This window comes from Stegodyphus dumicola, chromosome 11 (genome assembly GCF_044657685.1).
Source record: "Stegodyphus dumicola isolate Sdum_Otavi_A_Nest chromosome 11, ASM4465768v1".
NCBI lineage: Eukaryota > Metazoa > Arthropoda > Arachnida > Araneae > Eresidae > Stegodyphus > Stegodyphus dumicola.
Genome location: NC_140778.1, coordinates 143,602,713 through 143,626,808, shown reverse-complemented (window position 1 = coordinate 143,626,808; position 24,096 = coordinate 143,602,713). Strand labels below are relative to the sequence as shown.

At 35.9% G+C, this 24,096-nt stretch overlaps 1 protein-coding gene across 1 annotated transcript in view; it reads left to right on the top strand.

Annotated features, from left to right (window-relative positions):
• Positions 1–14,365: 14,365 nt before the first annotated feature.
• Positions 14,366–24,096, top strand: part of LOC118200810 (alpha-tocopherol transfer protein-like) — a 228,572-nt gene continuing 218,841 nt past the window's right edge. Inside the window, exon 1 of the mRNA XM_085827278.1 lies at positions 14,366–14,544. Within this exon, the coding sequence (XP_085683404.1) occupies positions 14,412–14,544 (133 nt within the window). The 5' untranslated portion in view covers positions 14,366–14,411. The remainder of the gene's footprint in view (positions 14,545–24,096) is intronic.

Here is a 24,096-nt window from a genome sequence, read left to right as displayed (position 1 = left end):
TTTCAGGACTGGATATATTTTTAGCTTTTCTTATGCTGCAAGGAAATTTGTAACTACTTCTTTTACAAAATAATATTTTAAATCTGAACTAATAGAAAATTTCAAACAAACAGTTTTCTCTTGCAATTTTTATGCTTTTAATTGGTGTAAATCAGTACAAAATACTAAAATATTTAAAAACAAATTTTTGAAAATTTTGTTTAAAATTCTAAATTGTGCTGCTTTTTTAAAATTATATATCAGTATTATAGCACAATTTCAAAAAAGGAATTTTATTTCTATCATATTTCATAGTGATAAACCTTTTGCCTCCTTAATTTTTATACATTTAATTCTAATATTAAAATTGTATTTAACCATAATAATTAATTTTGCTTGTATTTTATAGTCATTATTTTTAAATTTATTTCTAGTTCTGCATAAATGTTTTTTTTCCTTACTGTTAGTTTAATTTATTAGCGCGAAGCGGCATTCTGCGCTGTTTCACTATAAATCTCCGTGTCTCCTTGCAAATTGTTACCAAATATTATTGCCCTGTATTATATTTAACCAAATTAAATAATGAAGAATCTGCATGAATACATGTATGTTTCTTGCACTGTGACAAAAACGACGGTATCTAGAACCATCAAATTTTGAATAATGTAATCCTCCACCCGAAGATGGGCATCTGGACGGCTGAATTTCGAATTTGTTTTAATCTATTTCATATTTTGTAAAACTTTAACGAATTTTTGATTAACAAACTCAACGAGTTCAAAGCGAGCAATCGTAACATTGTACGGAAAATAACTTTTTTTTTTATCTGCAGTGCGAAAATTCTAAAGATATGCTGTTTTCAAACGTATGTGGTTTACGGGCGAAGAACATGATATTCAATAAATATATGTAAACCACAAAATGTTAAAAAAAAAGGTTCCTTTTCGGCGTAATATAAAATCTGAGTGCTTCTAGATTTTATTTTATATTATTTTTTTTTATTTTTTTTTTTCCAGAAACCCTTTTTTTCCCAGTCAGAAAATTTTATGCTCCGAATTTTATAAATTACTAAAATAAATAGTCCACTTTAATGTTAATAATTTAATGATGATATAACCAAATAAATGATTGTTTTGTAATGTAATTATAGTTTTTGAAAATCCCTGCCTGAAAATGTTCATTAAATTTTTAAAAAAAATTATCAGATGTTGTTTAATTTTACCTTATTCATTTCAAAGCATCACGTACTATCAATCTTATTTAATTTTACTTTATTTTTACGCAAAGTTAAGTTCATAAATTTTGTGCTTAGAGTTTTTACCGATTTATAGACGGTAAAACTAAAAATGTTTGTACAAGAATTACGCGTGGAAAAAAAATGCGTGAAATGCAATAAAAACTGCTTTAATGAGATATATTAAATCCTATTTGAAAAAAAAAACTGTGACTTTCATAATCTCATCCCTATGGAACTTATCACAATTAATAATTAAAAACATTTATGTGATACAAACACCATAGGTTTCAGTGTTAAAGTAAATCAGATCGTCCCTACTCTTTCTTGCGGACATGTCGGTGACGCGCGCCCCTCCCACTGGATTAGTCTATCTCTTATAAGGTCCATGATTTCTTTACATTTTCGTCATCAGATTTTGCAACCTGATTTTTGTTTTATTCGTAGTCTTTATATTTTGGATATTGTATTATTATTACTTCGCTGTTGATATCTAATTCCAAAATGGGTAGGCGTAGAGGTGAATCTAAAAGTAATTGTCGGGCTACTCGGAAAGTGAAGGAACTTCAGCCCCTCGCTCTGATTTTCCTTGCACTCGATTTTGCGTACTTCCTTGTGCTGTTAGGGGCTAATAGTAGGTTGGTGCTTTAGTCCCGGCTACGAGCACCGTAAAACGGCCTAGCGAACCTAACAGCTAGGTTGGAGCTAGCCATATCAGAAATAGAGATAGATGATTTACGGAAATAATGTAGATGAACGGGTTATCCGTAACCTACCGAAGGAAAAGTTCAATGGGATTTATAATCTGATTATGGAAAAGATACAATTAGAAAAATCAGGTTTGAGAGCAGGACCGGTTATTGAGAGAATTCAGCATATTTCAGAGCAGTTAAGTGATTTCCAGCTAAATATGCAAGCGCAGGAAACCTCTAAAATTAGTAGGAGAAATTCTATGTCTAAAAAGAAAAACGTGGTCGATGAGGACGGATTTATTGCCCCTCGCAATACCCTAAAAAGAACGCGATCTGAGACTGAGATAAATGAACCACCTCAGAAAAATAAATTTGCGGATTTACAGGATGACGACAAAATGGATAGTTCAGATAACGAAGGTGAATTTATTGCCCCCAGAAAAACGGCAAACCATATTCCCCCATTGTGTTAGACGAGTTCAGTGGCGACTGGGATAAGATAAAAAGAGAGGATAGAGGAAGATTTAAAAATTAAAAGCTACAAAGGTGAAAAGAAAGGAGATACCCTAACCATTCGAGCAAAAACCCCTGATGATTATAGAGCGATCACAGGCATGTTCGCAAGTGAAGGAGTCCCCTTCCACACTTTTAAAATTAACTCAGATAGACCGCTAAAAGCGGTGATAAAAAAATCTACCCAGAACGATGAAAGTAGAAGTTATTGAAAACGAGCTGAAGGAGTTAAAAATACCCGTAGAAAAAGTGAGGCAGCTGACCAGCTATAGGGAAGGCCAGATAGTGAAGCTACCCTTGTTTCTAGTTGAAACCAAGCGAAATGATGATGGAAAGAAAATCTGGAATTTGGAAAAACTTCGAGGACATGATGTCGTAGTCAGACAGTACAAGAAGAAGCCTGGACCTGTGCAGTGTCACAGGTGCCAGCGTTATAAACCCTAAAGAGAGCACTGCCATTACAGAGCCCGCTGCATGAAATGTGCAGGCTGGCATGAAACGTTCACGTGCAAAACTCCCAAGGAGAAACTACCGGCGCGCTGTGCGCTCTGTGATGGAAGTCATGTCTTGTCGTACAAGGGTTGTGAAAAGTATCCTAAAATCCGAAGAAATGAAACCCAACTCTCAGCGAAAGAGCAGGAAGCTAGATTTAATTTGGATCGAACTCCCAGTATTCTGTGATCTTAACGTTCTTGGACCATTTCTTTGTGCTTTGGGTCAGGTTACAGCAATTAGCTAAAAGTTCGGTTTCAGATTTACAGCAATCTCTTGTTTTGCATCAAACATGGCAATTTCGTGACATAGTACATTTTACATCTTAGCATAAAAAATTTCAATATTTTCCCACATTCCCGGTTGGAAAAACTGACGAAAACGCCAAAACTTGGCCCAGTTGGATGAAATGCGGAAAACCTGAAGCTTTCAAAAGCAGCTTTGCAAAGTGAAGGAACTTTTTACGAAGTTTAAGTCTGCAAAGTCCCTAATGGGTAAAATTGTAGTCGGCATGGAAGCCATCGAATACATTTCAAAATATTGAATATGAGTTCTAATAACCATGCTCACGTGACAAATCTCATCGATGCGACGGATTCTTACTTAAGAATATCCCTTTTCAATGCAAATTGTGTTTACTACAAGAAACTTAAATTAATGGACTTTTTATCTGCTCATGATATTGACATTATGTTGATAAGTGAGACTCATCTCAAGCCTTGTGATAAGTTCAAAATCCTAGGTTATAGCGTTATTAGAAGCGCTAGGCTCAGGACCACCCGCGGAGGTAGTGTAGCTGTGATCAAGAATCACATTAAATTCAACACTATCAAGCTCCCGACGACGACGAGATTAGAATACACTGCAATTCTTGCTAGTAGTACGACCAATGAGAATTACCTTATAGTTAGTAGCAGCGTACAACCCCCCCCCCTCCGCAGGATATCAACTTACAGGACTTAGACATCATAATGTCGACGAATTTCACTACCATACTTGCGGGTGATCTAAATGCAAAAGATCGCTCCTGGGGAGCCAGGATGGGTAACAGATCTGCTAAAAAAACTATATCTATGCAAATAACTTACAGCTAGTCACCCCAAGTGAATACACTTTCTACTGTCGAAGTGGCGGAGACATACTAGATATTGCATTACTTAAAAATATTAGTCAGACTCCCTACTTAGAAGTCAAGAAAGAACTGTCGTCAGACCACTATCCAGTAGTGTTTGATTTTTCACGGCTTTTACCCTGACCCTCCAAGGAAACGCACTAAAGTGAATTAAACCAGCTTTTGCAGATAAACTACGGAACATGCCTTGTAATCACCATCTGAGAGACAGGCGGGAAATTGAAAGTGAAATTGATTCGCTGACTTCCAAAATTCAAAATGCGATTAAGAGTTCTTCGTATGCTTGCAGAGATACCTTGAGGAATAAACTCCCTGAAGATATTTCTCGCGACATAAAGGAAAGAAATAGAATTAGGAAAAGGTTTAATGTTACGCAAGACCCTTCACTTAAAAGGACTATAAACTACCTCAACAGGAAAATTCAGGCCGGCATCATGGAATTCAGGTCAAATAATTGGGATAATCTTTTAGAGCATTTTAGCACTGATACAAGCTCTATGTGGAAAATTGTGAATGCGATGAAAAAAGATAGGACGTATCACATTGCTCTAATTAGTCAAATGGGATCCACCCACTATTCTGAAGAAGACATAGCCAATGTGTTTGCAGAGAAACTTGAGCAGACGTTTAGGCCCAACCCCTCGACCAAAAGTAAGCAATTCGGACCTGGTAGAGATGCTACGCTACGATCTGTGCATCTACAGCTGTAATCGATTGCAAAAGTTCAGATCTGTTTTCAGTTAAATATCATAAGCTTAAACAAATACACGACTGGATAGTAATAAAAAACAAAACACTGGGCAAAATATATATTAATCAAATCTCAAATTAAATAAACGATTTAATGAACCGAAACAGAATGAATTGTTGAGAAATAATTAATTTTATAAGCAGCACTCCCTCGAATATCTTAATTAAATAAAATTGTTAAAATTAAATAAAATAATAAATAAAATTTGCATGACGGAGAACAGACTTTAAATATAAATCCGCTCACACACAAAAACAAAAAAAAAAAAAAAAAAAAAAAAAAAAAAAAACTGAGAATCGCTATCATAAAATTTGTTATTACATCTAGAAATATTTCTGATTAATAAAATGAAGTTTTAGCTTACTTAATTTCTCCGGTTTCTCTTTTTTCCTTATAAATATATCATCTTACAGTTTACTAAATCAAAACGCAATTATATTAACCTGTTTAGGAGAAATAAGAATATATATAAAATTGCTCCCCTCAGTTCCATTCGTATTTCGTATGCCAGTTTATTTTAAATATAAAGATATTAGCCCATAGTTTTGTTCATCTGGCGAGAACTAACGCCAGCAAGCATCCAGTGTCGATAAATAAACGCTGATCTCTCGAATGGATGAAATTCGTTTAACTTCTCATAAGTTCTCGCAACTTTGTTTGATTAGCTATTTAAAACTAAGCAATTAAAATAAAGCTTATATTTGATATCGCGTTCCGCAAATCCGTTGAAATGGTTTACTGTATTCGAAATAAAGAATTTAGGTAGTACCGATACTGCAAAACAGTCGAAGGTTATCTGCTTATGGAGAACGACCCTTTCGGGGGAAAATATATGGATGTTAGTTTAGATCATTTATATGTGTCAAAGCACACACGTATTAAATGCGTAAGTGAAGGATGCCTTCCTAAAGAACATTTTAAGGAAAACGGGCTCGTATTTACCTTTTTATTGGGAAAACCCACAAAACCAAACATGTAACAGCTCATTCTCACTTGCTATCGATCTTGGATCGAACTCCCAGTATTCTGTGATCTTAACGTTCTTCGACCATCTCTTTGTGCTTTGGGTCAGGTTACAGCAATTAGCTAAAAGTTCGGTTTCAGATTTACAGCAATCTCTTGTTTTGCATCAAACATGGCAATTTCGTGACATAGTACATTTTACATCTTAGCATAAAAAATTTCAACATTTATATTTACGACGTAATTTGGAAAAACGAAAACACAAATTGTATGCGAACATTTACAATTTATAGAGTCAAAACATAATCAAAGTTACCGTTTGCTACCCGTTTACTACGTTTCAATTCATTTATATTCAGCTCATAACGAAAAAAAATGGGTTTCGGAAATTAATCATAGTTCAGTTCTGAAGCAGTATTTGTATGTAAAAGTAACTAAATAGAGATTGGAAAATTATATTGTCAAATTGAATTGTAGGTAGCTTAGGGCTCTTGTTAAAAAACCTCAAATGATTAATGATGCTTAATGACATACTGATGCGAAAAATGATTAATGACATATTTTGAACTCACTATAATTGTGCTAGTAAGTTTTAAAAACCATCTTCTAGATGAAATAATCACTTAAATCTCCCTATAACTGGAGCAAGCTGTATAGCACACGTAATCTAGAATAAGCTCAAACTGCATTAGATTTGCATCTGTAGAAAATGAAGGAATAATTCACAAAATTTATACTCACTTTTATATTTACGTGGTTCGAGTAGGAAACCTGAAAGACAACTGTGCTCTCGCAGAGATAAGAAAAAAGCGATTATTAGAAATATCAGAAAATGGATGGCTAGATCTATTATCCGCAGTTCAACGAGTACTACTTTTAATGGTAAAAGCTTATACTTTTATACCCATAAATTTGGCTCTCCATAGCTATTTAAACTAAAGCCCCATAGACAAATCACATGTGCTTAAAACATTAAAACGGAACAGTATTGAAATTTCTCTTTAAATTCATTTCTAATTAGTACCAATAAAGTCATTATGCATTTGTTCTACTTTATAATAATTATTTTCCGTGGGTAGCTGTGCAAGAATTATATAGACTACTTGGCACTGAGGAAACCCAACCAATGCCTTTACATCCTTACTTGGATATGTCTTACTACAAGATTACCAGCATGATAACCGACATGATTACCTACAAGCCTTACCTTGACTGATAATATTACGGATAATTATATGTATTCTATAATCAAATATTATATCTATAATAAAAGTTAGTCAATAATGAGAAACAAATTCAGTTGCCCCCAAAACATCTCGCTAATCTTAAGAAGATCTTCTTATTCATCTTACCTGACTCAAGCTAAGTTCATGCGCCACAGAAGACAGTAGTTAGTTCGAGGTAAATGTGAGATCATTAGCTCTTCAGCAAGCAATTTTTGCCTAACATTGAGAGGTGAAAAACGGATATTAAAAACAGTTGCAACACGACTATTGCCTGTGAATCATGACGGTAACTTTTCTGAAATAACAAAAGGCCTCTATTTAGTAACCAACTAAACTGTACCACTGAAAGTTTTTAAAAAATGCACTAGACTCCAGTAACCGTCTAACTGCTTCCTGAAAGTAAATAGTCCAAATAATAATTTTGATAATCCTGCGTGATATAGATTCCTCGTCTTCTCCTGTTCCTGCCATAATGGTTTTCTACTTGCCAGATTTAACTATGAAAACGCAATGAGGAATCTTTACAACGGAATGCATTTCTTCTCCCAATGTTGAATGAGAGGTTTTAGATATTTAGATTATATTTGCGATTGGAAGTACCCATTTTGACGACTTCCAAATCCAAGTCCAAAAGACCTTTTGATTATCAATGATTGAATCATATAACTAATCAAAAGCTCTTTTACAGTGAATTTACAAAATGTGGAACTCTAAATTTGTAACACATCTAAATCGAAAACTGCAAGCAGTGCACAGAACTGATATTAAATGATTTTGACTAAGCAACTGTCGTATTTAGATGACGACTGGAGTTTTTCATGCGTCTCACTTCATGAAACAAATTTTATTCTCTGTAAACTGAAATTGTAATTTCACAAGGGAAACACTCTTTTTGTATAATGTTAAGTTTTTAAAGCCCCGTCGAAATATAGCACATTGTTTATTTTGGGTCCCAGAAAAAAATACAGTTAAATATGTATGTTTTTATAATGTTATCATATGAGCAGTAAGTAAAGAAAATTAAACGTTTACAGTTAAAATTCTTTACAATGTCTTAATAAATGTGAAAACATTACAGTTATTCTTATTGTAATTAATTTCTTATAATATTTTGTTACTATACCAAAAACTAGTTCTAGTAAATATTAGATTTCCCTGGAATTAATAAGATTGTATAATTTCACCAAAACGTTATCCTTTAATAAAATTTTAAACAAGTATACTATGCATAAAATTTTACATTTCAAACATGTACTGTGAAGTGCGTTCCAGTCCTAGTGTACTATGTAACAGTGCTAGTGTTTTGTGCATAAAATTTTACATTTCAAACATGTACTGTGAAGTGCGTTCCAGTCCTAGTGTACTATGTAACAGTGCTAGTGTTTTATACAGTGCATTGTAGTGCTACAAACATCACAGTGCTATTGTATAGCTGTTTATTTATTTTCTTAGTGCTATAACTTTTTTGTCTTAGCCTTGCGGTATACTTTGTAGAACACGGGGAGTTGAAATTAAAGTTAACGTTAAAAATAACACGTATTTTTCTTTGAAATGTTATTTTCAGTTCATGAACTGATAAATTTTAATCAGTCCCTAAGCTCAATGAAACACTCATAAGCAGTGAAATTCGTTCCAATGTCTAGGAGTAAGTCAGCGAGCACATCTATAGCGATCACTGAAAGCCATTCCAAAACCTAAATTCATTCCGTTGCAAGCCATTCCGAAACCTTCTGTTTTTATTCCTCTCACCTGCGTAATTTGAATTCGCCTAGCTAACAAAAGCAGCCGCTCTGGGATTGATGATCTAGTCTTCTTTTAACTTTTAACAGTCAGACTACCATTACATTTAGGTTGAAATTTGTGAAAACAATATTAATCAGTCCACCTTTATTTCATGAAAGCATTCAAGAGAAATCACGGCTAACATTCATCGAAAATTCAAGAAATTTAAGAAGAAACCTACTTTTTAGCTGCATATGTCTAACACATGATACTTGCAATGCAATCATTATGCGTTCGGTATGTGCAGTTATCTTTCTCAAAGCGAAATTCTTCACCGTGTCTGTTGAAAAATATGCCAAGAAAAACTTAATTTTCCATTTCTATACTTGACAAATAGTACTTGGCAAGTATAGAAATGGAAAATTAAGTTTCTTAAAAGAGAAAAGAAAAACTGCATATTTTTATTAAATACTAAACTCACTGAATCTGAGTCTACAGTTGTATTTCTACTTTAATGACTAAAGAAAATTCACCATAATTCTAAATGGTGAATTTAAGAACCTAATAATGCAGGATAAGTTTCGTTTTACAGACATTTTCAGTGGAACTCATACTCAAGAGGTGAACAAAGAGAAACAAGTCCCCAATTCAAGTAGCAGCCGTTGTGATTAGTATGTTGGTGACCGATTCCTGAGAAGAAATCTTGGATTCTCCGAAACTGGCCGATGGATGTTACTACCTGACGAAATCTTTGCTGTTGTGCTCAAAGTTCCCGCATCTTGGATTCTCCGAAACTGGCCGATGGATGTTACTACCTGACGAAATCTTTGCTGTTGTGCTCAAAGTTCCCGCATCTTGGATTCTCCGAAACTGGCCGATGGATGTTACTACCTGGCGAAATCTTTGCTGTTGTGCTCAAAGTTCCCGCATCTTGGATTCTCCGAAACTGGCCAATGGATGTTACTACCTGACGAAATCTTTCGGTGCCAGGGTTTTTTCCATTCTTCGGAACTCTGCACACTTCCAATCCGTTGTGTCAGATGCTCTGGACCCCATTGGGCACGTGAGTGTACCAAAGGCTTAGATGTACCTGCCACTTGCTTTGTCCCCGCTACCCAGGTAATAAAAGGGCTCGCGGTAAAAATTCCGCGCCTAAGACTAGGGCAGCTGCTCAGACAGCCCCCCGCAGGGTTCTTCTAAGCCCCCAGCAACTGCTGAGACAAGACGTCCCATGCCTGCTCCCCCAAGCAACGTCAGTTCACCATCTTATGCACAGATGGTGAAGAACACCACCGAGCACGGATTCAAATCCACGAATCCAAGACTGCCGGTTGCAGAAGCCCCAGCAGTGTCAGCCCCAGCAGAGTGTAGCAATGATTCAGACGATGTCTTTGCATCTACACTAAAATGCTTAATGGAAATCTCCCGCGACCCAGCGGTAGACAAGCATATTCTGCTCCTTGCCTTCAAAAAACCAATGCCTAAACTCAGGCAAGCAGACGCTTTAATGAGGGCATTTTATATTTATGAAAGCTATGTTGAGCTTTCAACCTAATTGGGCTTTATTAGACCCATGTCTTCTGTTTTTCAGTGATGAACCTTTAATTACGGCTTAAAATTCAATTGTACTGACAGGGTGTCACAGGGCAGATATCCCTGTGGTGGCACTTGTATCTATGTGAAGCGTTCGTTAAAGCACCACATGATACCGTCCCCTGATTTAAATTTTTTGGAAGCGACAATCATCAAAATTTTCCTTCAAAATTCCTCCCCGCTGACAATAGTCTCAGCTTATCTACCTCCACTGTCTACAGCACGTGGATGGCCAGCTTTTCCTGTCAGTGATTTTGATAAACTTTTGAATATTTCAAATCACCTAATAATTGCTGGTGATCTAAATTCACGCCATACCGCATGGTTTTGTTCTAATAGGAACAGGTATCGTATTAGTCTAAATTCATGGTGCCAGAGTAACCATGTACAGATCATAGCTCCTACCCTCCCGACTTTTTACCCTGTTAGAGGGTCCCCTGCAGTTCTTGATCTGGCTGCCTTTTATAATATATTTTTCGGCATGAGATAAAAGTGATTCAGGAATTGGACTCTGATCACTACCCCGTTTTGATAACCCTAGATATTCAAAATCGATACTCAAAATTAGAGGAGCAAGTCTCAACAAATTGGGATGACTTTAGATTTATTTTGGAAATAACTTCACTCCCTCCCATCAAAATTTCCAGCAATTCGGACTTTGACAGGCATATCAAAAGTTTGGAGTCTTTACTTAAAGAAGCGAGAGCTGCGGCTTCAAAACCACGTAAACACCCAGGTGCTAGGCTCCCACCTGAGACTAAATTCAAAATTAAGCAGCGAAATTACTTGCGAAGAATTTTGCAAAGGTCACGAGATCCCAATATCCGTGCCCGATTTCGCAAGATACAGAACGAGATAAGGACCGAAAGCCGCTTATTAAAACAAGCGGAGTGGAAAACATTCATTGAGTCCCTAACGACTGAAGACAAATCGATTTGGCGCGCAACCGCCCGATTACGCAAACATAAAACACGCATTCCGCCCCTTCAAACGGCCGATGGCGCACAGATGGCCTACACTGACTCAGAAAAGTCGAATGTCATAGCTGACAGCCTTGCAACTCTATTCACAACAAACCAAGACTCCTACTGTAACCGCCCGGTTACACAGGGGCGCATACAAGCACGGGTTAAAGATTTTTTAACACAACCTACCACATCTGAACTCAGGCCAACGGACCCTTCTGAAGTCATGGTTTTCATAGACAAAGTGAAACCTGACAAGGCACCTGGCATAGATTCTATTTCGAATCGCATGATCAAAAACTTCCCCCCTATGTTTATCGTATGGATCACGGTACTCATAAATTTAATGCTCAGGAGAAGCTATTTCCCCGACTGCTGGAAAATTGCAGCAGTCGTCCCCATTCCAAAACAGGGACAAAATTTAAACCTGCCCGTCAATTACAGACCCATCAGTCTGTTATCTTCTCTCTCTAAGATCTATGAATTTGTCTTATTTAATCGCCTGAATGAATTCTGTAGGGATCAAAATTTACTAATCCCGGAACAATTCGGCTTCCGACCTAAACACTCCACGGTACACCAGTTACTCCGTGTAGTGGAATTCATTCATGAAGGCTTTCGTAAGCGAGAGAAAACTGGAATTGTCTATCTAGACGTTGCCAAAGCCTTTGACAGGACTTGGCTGACGGGATTATTTACAAGCTCATGCGGCTTGGTTTTTCGGCTCATCTCATTAAAATTATTAACTCGTACTTGACCGGACGCAGTTTCCGCGTGCGAGTTAACCACGAATTCTCCTCTCCCCGCCCAATCTATGCTGGGGTGGCTCAAGGAAGTCTCCTCGCCCCTGTAATCTTTAACCTTTATGTAAATGATATTCCTAAGGCCCCCAAATATCGATCTTGCGTTATACGCAGACGATACAGCCATCATTTCACAACACTCCAACACACTCCAGGTAATCTCACAATTGCAGAGTTACCTTTCGACCTTAGAACTCTGGCTCCGTCTGTATAAAATCAAAATTAATGTCGCAAAATGTGCTGCCACTAGGTTCATCCGAAGAAACATCCCAAATTTACCTAATTTAATGCTCTTCGGTGAACCCATTCCCTGGGTCTCTTCTTACAAATATCTAGGTGTTTTCCTAGACTCAAAATTAACTTGGCAGCCTCACATACGCAAAATCATAGCGGGTGCGACAGCTGTCAAAACCGCCCTACGCCCCCTTTTAGCTAGTCATATCGACCTGTTAACTGATAACAAAATCTTGTTCTACAAATCAATGATTAGGCCGGTTCTTACGTATGCGTGTCCCGTATGGGGCCCATGTGCACTGACTAACAGAAAACATGTCCAAATTTTTCAATCTAAAATGCTTCGGCAAATTCTAAAAGCTCCGTGGTTTGTACGGAACGAAGAGATTCATAACGACCTCAAAATTATGCCCATTAATCGCTATATACAGCGACTTTCGGAAAAATGTTTCAAAAATATTCAACGTGTTGCAAATCCTGTGCTTCATATGCAACCCGTATACGATTTTGCTGTTGCTTCTTCCCGAAAAAGACCCAGAGCGGTTCTTAACAGGGAATATTCAGCTCTGCCATTTAAACGGGCTAGATATGAGCACACTGATAGGCACGTGAATAACTACCTCTCGTTCCTTAACCCCCCTCGCCTCTAAAGTTCTTTAATGCACACGGCATTAACTCGAGGAACCTCCTTAACGTTTCTTTAATAAGAATCATTACAGTCAAATAGGACTGATTTAACATACTTTAATCTATCAAATGCAATAAAACTGAAAAAGTATTTTTAAACTTAACTTCTTTCTTCCTTTAAAAAGGAACTTTCTTAGGCGCTTAACAGCGTCCCTTTGGCTTTTAAAAACCGCATTGAATAGCGGTCAAAAATGAAACTTCTCCCTCCCAGCTGATCACTGACAGAAGTACTTTTTCGACCTGTAAACAGGTTCCCCCCTCCCTCCCACCTCGAAGAACGCGGATCGGAATTCCCCTGCGTATTCTTTATCTGACGTATGCAAAGAAAATGATTATCAAGGTTTAAGGAAACTTCACCTTTTATTTTTCTAGTCAAAATTTTTCTGGCTGCCCCTATCTAAATTATTCTGGCCCTTTTTCGGCGCAAAATTAAGACCTTCTGAGTTTTTTTGCCTTTTTTTTGACTCAGTGTGAAAGCACTTACTCCAAGTCATTCGGCTTATCAAAATTTTTACCCGATTTGACAATTCCCTCTTTCGGATGATTTAATTTCCTTTGAAGATGTGGAGGTAAAGGCGTAATTGCCTATGAACTCCGTAAATCGCACTTCCTTGATCCTACTACGATTGGTTCCATACCTCATTATTTCCGTACGTACGCCTATACCAATTTTTTGGCTCTTCATATAGGGCGATAATATTTGGTGCCAAGAATTTGAAAAGTGATACGCCGTTTATGGTGATTCAACGCAAAATACCGTTTCAAGACTATTCAGGGCTATCAACCGGTTTGTACTAATAAAAATTTTATAGTATTATATAACGGTTTCATAGTGCAGTATTCATTTTTCATTCTTTTTCACTTTAGTTAATATACCTTTACATCAATTTGCAGAATGACGTCATAAAATGAAATATTAAGAACATTTTTTAAGTGTTTACCCCTCCCCCCCCCCCAAGAATCCTTGCCAAGTTTTGAGTAAGCAGTGTCATTAAGTCTGTGTTAAAAAGACAGTCTATGCTTAGGGAAATTTAAAACGAAAAGGGGGGTTAATGATGATTAACTTCTTGAAAAAGGCTTTGATCTTATCACATGCTTTGCCTTTGTCTTTAAGACGTAATTTGAATTAAGTACATTTTTGAAAATTTCCCCACGTCTCCTCTTAATCTTTGTCCTTTTCAAGGCCGATTCACTTTAAATGTTTGTCATTTAATTAGAAAAAGGGGAAAACTTACTTAAATGGCTGTGTTGAAAAAGCGGCCAAAAGGAAAGTCTCAAAGTATGATTACTATCGTTTAAAAATTGTTTACCACTTTTTATTTTTTATCGCTCCGAATAATTCATTTAAAGCAACGGTATTGTTAATGTTGTTATCTGCTTCGTAAGTTGGTGACATGCTTGGATCCTGCTAAACCTCGATGCAAGATGACGAGTGAACCGATGCCATTTTTACTGAGAGACTTGACACCGGAGTTGGAAGAAAAAGCGTTTCGGGATCTGGGAGAGACACCTCAGGTAAAAAGGAATGCCCTAGAAGAACTGAAGAGGCTCATTAGTAGTAAGTACAATCCTTTGTGTTTTTCATTACGATAAATACTGCTTAAATTATAAAATAGGTAAAGAAAAATGTTTTAAAATATACATTATTTACATTTAGATTAATATTACTTTTAGCTATAATTATCTCAGTCTAGTAAAACTGGCTTCTAATCATAATAATCTAAGCATTTAAAACTGGCTTCGGTATTTTTATATACCGTGCGAATCGCATATAAAGAATTTCTAATTACGAATTATTCTTTCTTCCTCTATCTTTCTACACACATTATTTATATCTGCGAAATCAGAATCTTTTTACGCACATTATATCTTTGCTCAAATTGGATATCTTTAGTCCATTAGTGTAACCACAAATTTAATAAATAAAAAAAATCTGAAATTTTTCAGATTTTAAATTACGTCCAAAGGGACTTTTTTTAACGTTTTGAGTGTTACCTTTATTTATTAAATATCGTGTTCTTTGCACTTAAACCATAAAATTCAGTTCAAGAGCAATATCGCAAAATAATGTTAAATTAAGCATATCTTTAGAATTTCCGATATACACAGTCTCGCGAGCTGGAGATAAAAGTATTTTTTTTTTCTATATAACGATGCCATTTCTCGCTTTTAAAGCATTGAGTTTGTAAATCAAAAATTCGTTAAAGTTTTACAAAATATAAAATCTATAATAAAACAAATTCCAAATTTGGGATTTCAGATGCCCATATTCGCAGTAGGATTTCGTCATTCAAAATTCGATGGCTCTATGTACCATTGTTTTATCACAATGCGAGAAATAGACAATCATTTATGCAGATTTTTCATTATTTAATTTCTTCAAATATAATGCAGGACTCTAACATTTTGTGGCAACAGTTTGAAAAGTGAACCGACGTTTATGAGTCTGACGCAAAATGCCAAAACGAAAGCAATAGTCCTTCGGGACTGAAATCCCTTTGGACTAATAACGATGGAATTACGTTTTTTAAATATTAATTTAAACGTCACATCGAGTTTGAATGTACATTACTAACGAATAATAGGTTTAGGTTTAAATTACGCTAGTAACCCAAAATAAACCAAACTAAAAGCAAGTAAAAACTGGTAAGTGTAAAGCGATATTCTATATTACAAAAGGTGGCCCAGAATAAACCGAACCAGACATGGGAGATTTCCCTTGCTTTAGGTTTCGTTTACCTTGGGTCATCCAATATTATTGTAGGGGATTTGTTCTAATTTATTCTTCTAAATTGGAATATAAATAGAGCATTAATCAAAACTGAAATTAAAATTACTTTATTTTTCGTAATCAAAAACGGAAACAAATTTTATCTTCTAGTAAACATTTAATTTCTTGAAATTTGAATTCTACACTCAAAAAGTTGCATTGTGATTTTAAAATACAATTTATAGTCAAAAAGCACAATAGGATAAAATTCACATTTCTTTGATTGCTACACACGCTATCATACAGAACTGGCTGCTCATCCACTAATGCACATGATTAATTCATTAATGGCAAGAAATATTGTTCGTTTATATTGATTATTTAAAAGACTGGAAATTCTTTTAGATGCTGAACCACAGTCCCGTATGATTATTTATATTCTACGGTATAATCCGAAGTCTATTTTGTTTATATCCCTCGGTATAATCCCAAATTTATTTTACTTACTCGCATATTGTACGGCTTTATTCCCCCCCCCCGAAAAAGGGGCAGCCGTCCACTGAGTTTAGTCAGCTATTCGGCAAAAAGCCCCATTATCGGAACTCTCTTATAACTTTATCTTATAACTTTATCTCTTATAACTTTATCTGTACGCTTGAGCAATATCGGTCATCTTCCTTGGAATGCAAACCAAATATGTGTAAAGACAGAAGCTTATCGGCCAGTTAATGGTAAGAAGTCTAGCAGAGAAGGAGGGCATGCAATATGACAACTCCGTTCTGTATATTAATATTTGTAAATGCCCGGAAAAAAACAAAATAATTAATGCAATGTATATTATTATATAGACACCAAAACTATTATTTACACATACAAACTGTTATAATACTAGCTAGCAGGTCCGTCGAACTTCTATTGTCCAGTACTCTTGTCCGCTTGGCCATTGGTAGGGCTCATGTTACTTGAAATAATATTTAACAATTTGAAATTTTACTTCCTAGTGCGAAGTAAAGGAAGTATTGTAATCAAGAAAAATGCCGCATACCATATTTCAACGAAAATTGAATCAATCCATTTTGATCACTATCGAATGCAATTTACCAATGTTTTTGCGTGACATCTGTACGTAAGGACAGAATAAAGGACTCTTTTTCTCAAACAAATTATAAAACTGATTTAAAATGGGTTCAGAAGAGATTTTTTCGTTGCGTCAGTACGTACATGTGTACGTATGTATGTGTCTCGCGTAACTCAAAAACGAATAGCCTCAGAATCTTGAAATTTTGTACGTTGCACTGCTGTAACATGTAAATTTGGTAGCAATCGGTCGCACTAAAAGTATATAAATATATGTATATATATATCGACTCTGTTGCTCGGCTCAGTCAATTCAGTTTCTTTATCCTTATATGTTTGTAAATTGTGCATTTTTTGGTTTAAAAGTGATTGAATTATGTTGTTCTTATCTTCCGGTTAAGATATTTAGGCCATTAGTTAACCTGCATGTTATAGCTGTAGAATTATCAAGAATTAAAAAGTTGTTTAAGTTAAATGTTAAAAATTAGACTTAGGCGCCTAAGTCTAATATTTTACCATAGCAGCCACACTTGAAACTTAGCAGAATAGTGGATTTATTGGCAATCTAGAAAAACTAAGCAACAACAAAGTAATGTCTTCTTTTATCATTGCGAATTAAATTATGTTTAATCGATTCTGCAATATCATTTAAGTTATTAATTTATCTCGTATAGCGTCCACAACAAATGAAATCAGTTTCTATGCTTTCAGCGTCTTTTTGTCGAGGGAGACCAAAATTAAAATTTCAGTTTTGTGCACCGAAAAATCTATCTTCTTTCCCGCTGGCCGAATTGCTTGTTTAATACATGTTTTTCCATGTGTTAGGCAGTCTTTTTGATTATGCGCCCTCAATGAAATTATTTATCTGAGCTTATTACGGTCTGAATTTAGTGTCATTTACACAGGTCCAATAAAATCGGTCGCGGACATTTAGCCGACGACCACTTAACCGAGGAGACACTAAACCGACAGCAGGTAGCCGGCAGGACATTTAGTCCACATAGACATTTAGTCGACAGAACATTTAGCCGACACGTACACTTAGCCCGGTCGAAGACATTTAACCGACTGGTACACTTAGCCTACAGGACATTTAGCCGACATGGGCACTTAGCTGACAGGACATTTAGCCGAAAAAGACTGTTAGCTGAAAACGACTGTTAGCCGGTACAACATTTAGCCGATCTACAGAACATTTAACCGAGACAGACAGTTAGCCGACAGGACATTTTAATCGAGTTACAAGTCATTTTAATCGATAGGACATTTATCCGACAACGACGTTTAGTCGACCAGTAGCCAATAATTATTTAAACTTACTATCAATTACAAAGTGCCTGCTGATTCTCCCAATATTTAAAGCATTTTTCACCTATCAGCAAAATTCGATGTGCTTTTAAATTCTTGTGGAATTTAGCATAGTTTTGTGTATATTTGTGACGTTTGTTATATATCAGCCGAATTGAAAAAACGTTCAAATTACTCGTCAGGGAAAATGAATTGTTTTTTCGGAGGGCGGGGGGAATGTGCTTAGTTTCAATGGGTCACTTAACTACATTTTTTTTTTTCATTTAATTACGGCAAAGCACACAAGGGCTATCTGCCTAAGGGGAGGGATGCCTTCGTGGAGGACTTTCTAAGGGGAACTGACTCGTATACACGTTACACATGGGGAAAACCACGAAAACGCCCATGCAGCCAGCCCGTTCGCGGGATTCGAACCTCGGACCGAACTACCAGTGTTCAGCGACTTTACCGCTCGGCCGCTGGTGGGCTAACTACATTTTGATTTTCGATCTACAATAAGTATCTGTAAAGCTTCTTCATTCAGTCAACCTTTTGAACACTTTTACATTATCAATAATTTTTCTTGTTCTCTTAATGGCTTTAATTTAATCTCAAAGCTTGCCAAATTTCCAATACTTTAGTTTTTCACGTGTCATTACTATTTCGCTCGACATATCATGCTACATTCCTTCCCATATAAAATCGTTCCGTCCTTCTCACTATTGAAATTTCCTTTCTCTGTCATGAAGTAAAGTGTCCGTTTTACTTAATTCATAACCCGTCTTTTCAAATGAAAACTGCATTTTAGGCTAGACTTCTCATTATCTCATTTTCACCAAGCACTTCATTCCACTACACAAAAATTAGCAATTCAATTAGTGTCGGAATTGGCCACGCACATTTGTAATTATTTTTAACTACCACGTTTCGCCATTAAGATACAATTTCAAAAGTTAATACTGAAGGAGCTGAACTATTGTATAATCTTTACTTAGATAAGGTAATATTTAGATATTTATACAAGGTAAAATTTAGGGTAAAATTCTAAAAAACGTTTTCATTGATGAATTTGTGTTCCTTGGAGATGGTATATGAAAAGTGTCCTATTGTAAATGATTATATATATATCCTAGGATTTGGTGTCTTAGGTTTCGCCTACTAACACACTTCGATCTATACTGTTCTGTTGATCGTAACCTCTGCAATACAGCGACGCTTCATTGAACTACTTTTAAATTAAATATAAGAAAATCATTTCATCTTTGTGGAATTAAATACTCGGTTCTGTAACATCATTTTTATTGACCATGCCTCCCGCTTAAAACATTGCTTAGAAAGGCTAAAGTTTGTATAGTAAGGTTAACATACTGTATAATGTTGCAGAACATTAACTTAGGAGGAAATATTATTTAAAAGTCTTTGTCTTTATTCAAAATTGAATTAATTTTTGCGTACACTAAATGCTCACTTTTCGTATTTTGAAGAAGGTACTGACTTCCAACTCCAGTTAGCCTTACTGGCTAATCTTTGGAATATGGTAACAGGTAGTTTGGCGACATTTTGGTAAGGCGTTAAAGGTTACTAGCTATAACTTTAGCAGTGTACACGGATAAAGTCAAGAGTGTGCGCAATGCCATTTTTGTGCGATTCTGGGATGTTTTTTTAAGTGAAAATAGGTAGACGTGTACATGTATACCGTGTATGTGGAATTCTTAAAAACGCGGCAAGCAGTTTGCGATTCTGCACTTTCTCCCAATTTCGCACCTAACCTTCGTCATGATTAAGCACTTTTGTTTCATAAAAGTTCTAGTATAAGCGTAATTAGGCTAGCAGATTGTTGGAAAAAATGTGAGTAAAAAAAAAAACATGCCTTTACTTTGTGAAAACAAAATGGCGTCCAAAATAAAACTAGCAGGTTGCTGTAGCAGGGTTGGTCGCCAAAAAATCGCCAAGTTACCATAATCCGAAGATTAACCGACTTACTATTGTTTTCAAATCCCAACCAATAGACAAATTGGATCGGGGTGTGAGTGCGCATTTTGAGTATTTACCGAAATTCGATGATACTAAAAATATAATATAATTGTTAATTAATATAATATTTTGTAATACGTTTTGCAAGTCGTGCGGTGTATTTTTCAATGTAAAAAATGCTCCAATATTCCAAAGCAATTTCTCCACTAGCAAAAATCTTATGTACTAATGATATTTATCCATTCGGCTTCAGACATGAGTTCTCCACTACACAGCAAATTACCCGCATAGTAGAATTTATCGGAGAAAGTTTTAATAAAAAAGGAACTGTTGCAATAATATTCGTAAATATATATAAAAAAGCATTCGATAGAGTATAGCACCCTAGCCTACTTGTGGGCTACAATTTAACACCAGAAATCGTCCTACTCATTGCAAGCTACAAAGGTTCGCGTTCTTTTCAAGTGAAAATTAAAGCATCTGTTACCCAATCCTAAAAATATTACAGCTAGAGTACAACAAGGTAGCATTTTGGCACCTTTACACTTCAATTTATACAATAATGACATCCCTAGTTATCCAGAAGAAGCTCTCATCGAGTATTATGGAGATTACATTGCGATTTTGAACAAGTCTTTGAAACCTGATCATGCAATATCTAAAATACAATCTGTTCTAGACAAAATTTACCCATGGTTTGAAGACTGGAAGATAAAAATAAATTTACCATGGTTTGAAGACTGGAAGATAAAAATAAATTTACCATGGTTTGAAGAATGAAGATAAAAATAAATTTACCATGGCTTGAAGACTGGAAGATAAAAATAAATTTACCATGTTTTGAAGACTGAAGATAAAAATTAATTTACCATGGTTTGAAGACTGGACCAAGGACCAAGCCGTTTGAATTACGGAGTACCTTTGCAATTAAATGCAATTACCTCCACATCTTCGTTCAGAAATATGAATTAAATAAGAGAAAAGCAGTAGCTAAAGTTATGGAGAGAAGCAGATTAGCTAAAATTCAAGAATCGTTGAGAGTCCTCTTGTTTGGACACAGGAGGAGAGAACAAGCAGTGATCACAATTGAAGGCGATTAGCTCCCCGCCGCGAGTCAACTGCTTGCGCTCGGATACAATGGAGAGGCAACCGGAACGCAGAGAGCGTGAACGGTTGCCATGGAGACGAGTCAGCTGATGGAGAGAGGCGCGGTAAGCCGGGCCTCGGGAAAGGTAAGATACTGTATTCAAGCTATGAGCTAAGAGCCTTGGGATGGTCGGGGTGGGGGAACGAGGTCATTGACCGAAGAAGGCGAAAGAGTCGAAAAAGCGGTTGCTGAGGGAGAGAATTAAAGATTAACTGTAGGAAAATTGGAGTGAGCTATGAACGGCGAAGAACCGTAGGGTGAATTTGGTAGAAATGCAGCTTGTATTGCAGAAATGAAGCTTGAGTTGCAGGTTGAATTATAATTAAAATTCTGGAGCAGATGATTTCTAAGGATTATAGTAGTTAATGGTATTTTTAAAATTAAATTCTTATGGAATTATTTTTATTGAAGTCATGTACTGAATTTTAATTCAGTATAAGTTAAAATACTATTGCGTATTATAGGAGTCTGGCAGAAAAGGTCTTGGCAAGGGTGGGTATAAATATTAAATAGCAGCACGGTGGTGATTACGCGTAAACTTATGCCAGATTAAGTCTGGGGGGTAAAAACAGTTAAGAGACTGGAAGATAAAAATAAATGCTGAAAAATCTACAGTTCTCTACTTTCAAAAGACTTCAAGCAGAAAAACCTCCAAAAAATATCTATCTAAATGGAGTCGGCGGCCGAGCGGTAAAGTCGCTGAACACTGGTAGTTCAGTCCGAGGTTCGAATCCCGCGAACGGGCTGACTGCATGGGCGTTTTCGTGGTTTTCCCCATGTGTAACGTGTATACGAGCCAGTTTCCCTTAGAAAGTCCTCCACGAAGGCATCCCTCCCCTTAGGCAGATAGCCCTCGAGGCTTTGCCATAATCACACACACACTAAATGGAGTCAAAATTTCATGCGAAACTATAGTCCAGATATGGCCAAACTGCGGCTTGCGAGCTACTTGTGATCCTTCGCCATCTGAAATGTGACTTGTTTTGAATAAATATAGTTTAATTTTTAATTCAAGTGGAATTTGAACTGCAGTGCCAAGTTTATATATTAATCGCTAATTTAATTTCTGATATTATGTATATAAAAATTTGATAGATTTCAAACTGTTCATTGCTGGATCATCGTCAGAGTAACAAATTCGTAAAATTACACATAATTCCATTTCTTATAATAACTATTCTGGTTATGTCACTTTTTGAACAGGTAATGGTCTTTGGAATACACTAATACAAAGTTAATCTAAAACGTAATGCTAATATTTTTATTTAATTAATTGCCCTAATATTTTTTCTGTCAAGTTAATTTTACTTACTTAGGCAGTATCCGCTTACATTCTTGTGGTAATCCCATTCTTTACAACAGTTATGATCCACCTGGATGATTTGTTATTCGTTGTAGGGCACTACTTTTATTCAGTTCTTGAATAGCGTGAGTAACTGTTGGAGAAACCTGTTTCACCTTGCAATCCATATCTCTCTAAATCTGTGGAAGAATTTTAGGCAGATTTTATTTTTGGTGGAGTGAACCTTCAGCCTCTTACTTGGTCGAGAAACTTGTCTCAATTTTCTGCAGAACTATTTCGAAATAAATTTCCTATACCTAAGCAGGTCATGCATTTTTATGCAGTTGCTTCACAGATTTCGCAACCATTCACAATAATATGCTTAATGAACACTTTTCTAACATGAAATTCGATCTTTCGTAATAATTCCTTGGTTACACTAGGCAGAGATCATAACTTATTTCACCAATCAATGGTTGTGCATGCTGAAATATTTGGAGAAATGGGAAGAATCACGGGTTTGGCAACGATTTAAATTTTAACAAAAATGTGTTATTCCCATTTCATCAAATATTGTGATTCCAGACATAGATCTTTCACAATATTCATCAAATCTTCATGTCAATAACGTTGCATCGAGCAGTGAGGTATCAACAGAACACAAACGTCTCTCTTCTGCAAAGTTTCTGTGATAATCAGCATAATGATATTGGTGAAATCTCTTTAGCTTGTGATATTTTCTAGTATTTTTCAACTTTTCGTTTGATTACCTTCTTTCTCTCTACCTCCCACTAGGTTAGACAAATTTTGCTGCACTAGGTTAAAGGCATTAGGTTAGAGTCGCCGGTAAATATCTCACTAGTTTAGAGCTAATTAAGACACAATAACACGCCGAATAAATACTAATTCAGAAGTCAAACAACAAAAATCAGCGTTATATTCACAAAATTTTCACAGGACTAGTTTCGATGGTTTTACCGAACCATCATCTTCAGCTGCAAAACCGCAAATGAACAAGATAGGAAATAATGATTAGATAAGATAAGAAAGCCTGGACAAGAATAAGCAAGTGGCGCCATCTGTTGGCGAAACCAGAACTAAAACATAATTTCTCTAAAAGCCGAAGGCAAATTTGGATTGGAATTAGGATCGTTAACTAGAACAGAAAGATTTTTATGAATGTGAAATGCCTCTAGAAAATCCAGTTCTCCAATGGAAGATGTTTTTTGAATAATTTTGGCAGCAGAAAAATTGAAAGTGTGATTTTCGGACCAACAATGTTGAGCAACAGAAGACTTCTGTGTTTCCTTTTTTCTAACATATGCCTCATGTTCTTTGACGCGAAATTTTAAGGCTCTCTTAGTTTGACCAATGTAAATTAAACCACACTGGCAAGGAATCCTATAAATACCCCAGGAATTCATATCCGGAATGGGGTCCTTGAGTATAGAAGTTGGAATTTTATTGATGGGAGAATAAACAACCCGAAAGTTAAATTTCTGCAAAATATGTGCAACTTTATAGCTAATTGATGGAAAGAAGGGAATGACAACAGAATTTTTATAATCTCCTAAAATAAGAGTGTGGCTTTTAGTGTGTTGAGATGACAATTTTTTAACTGCTTGATTAATAA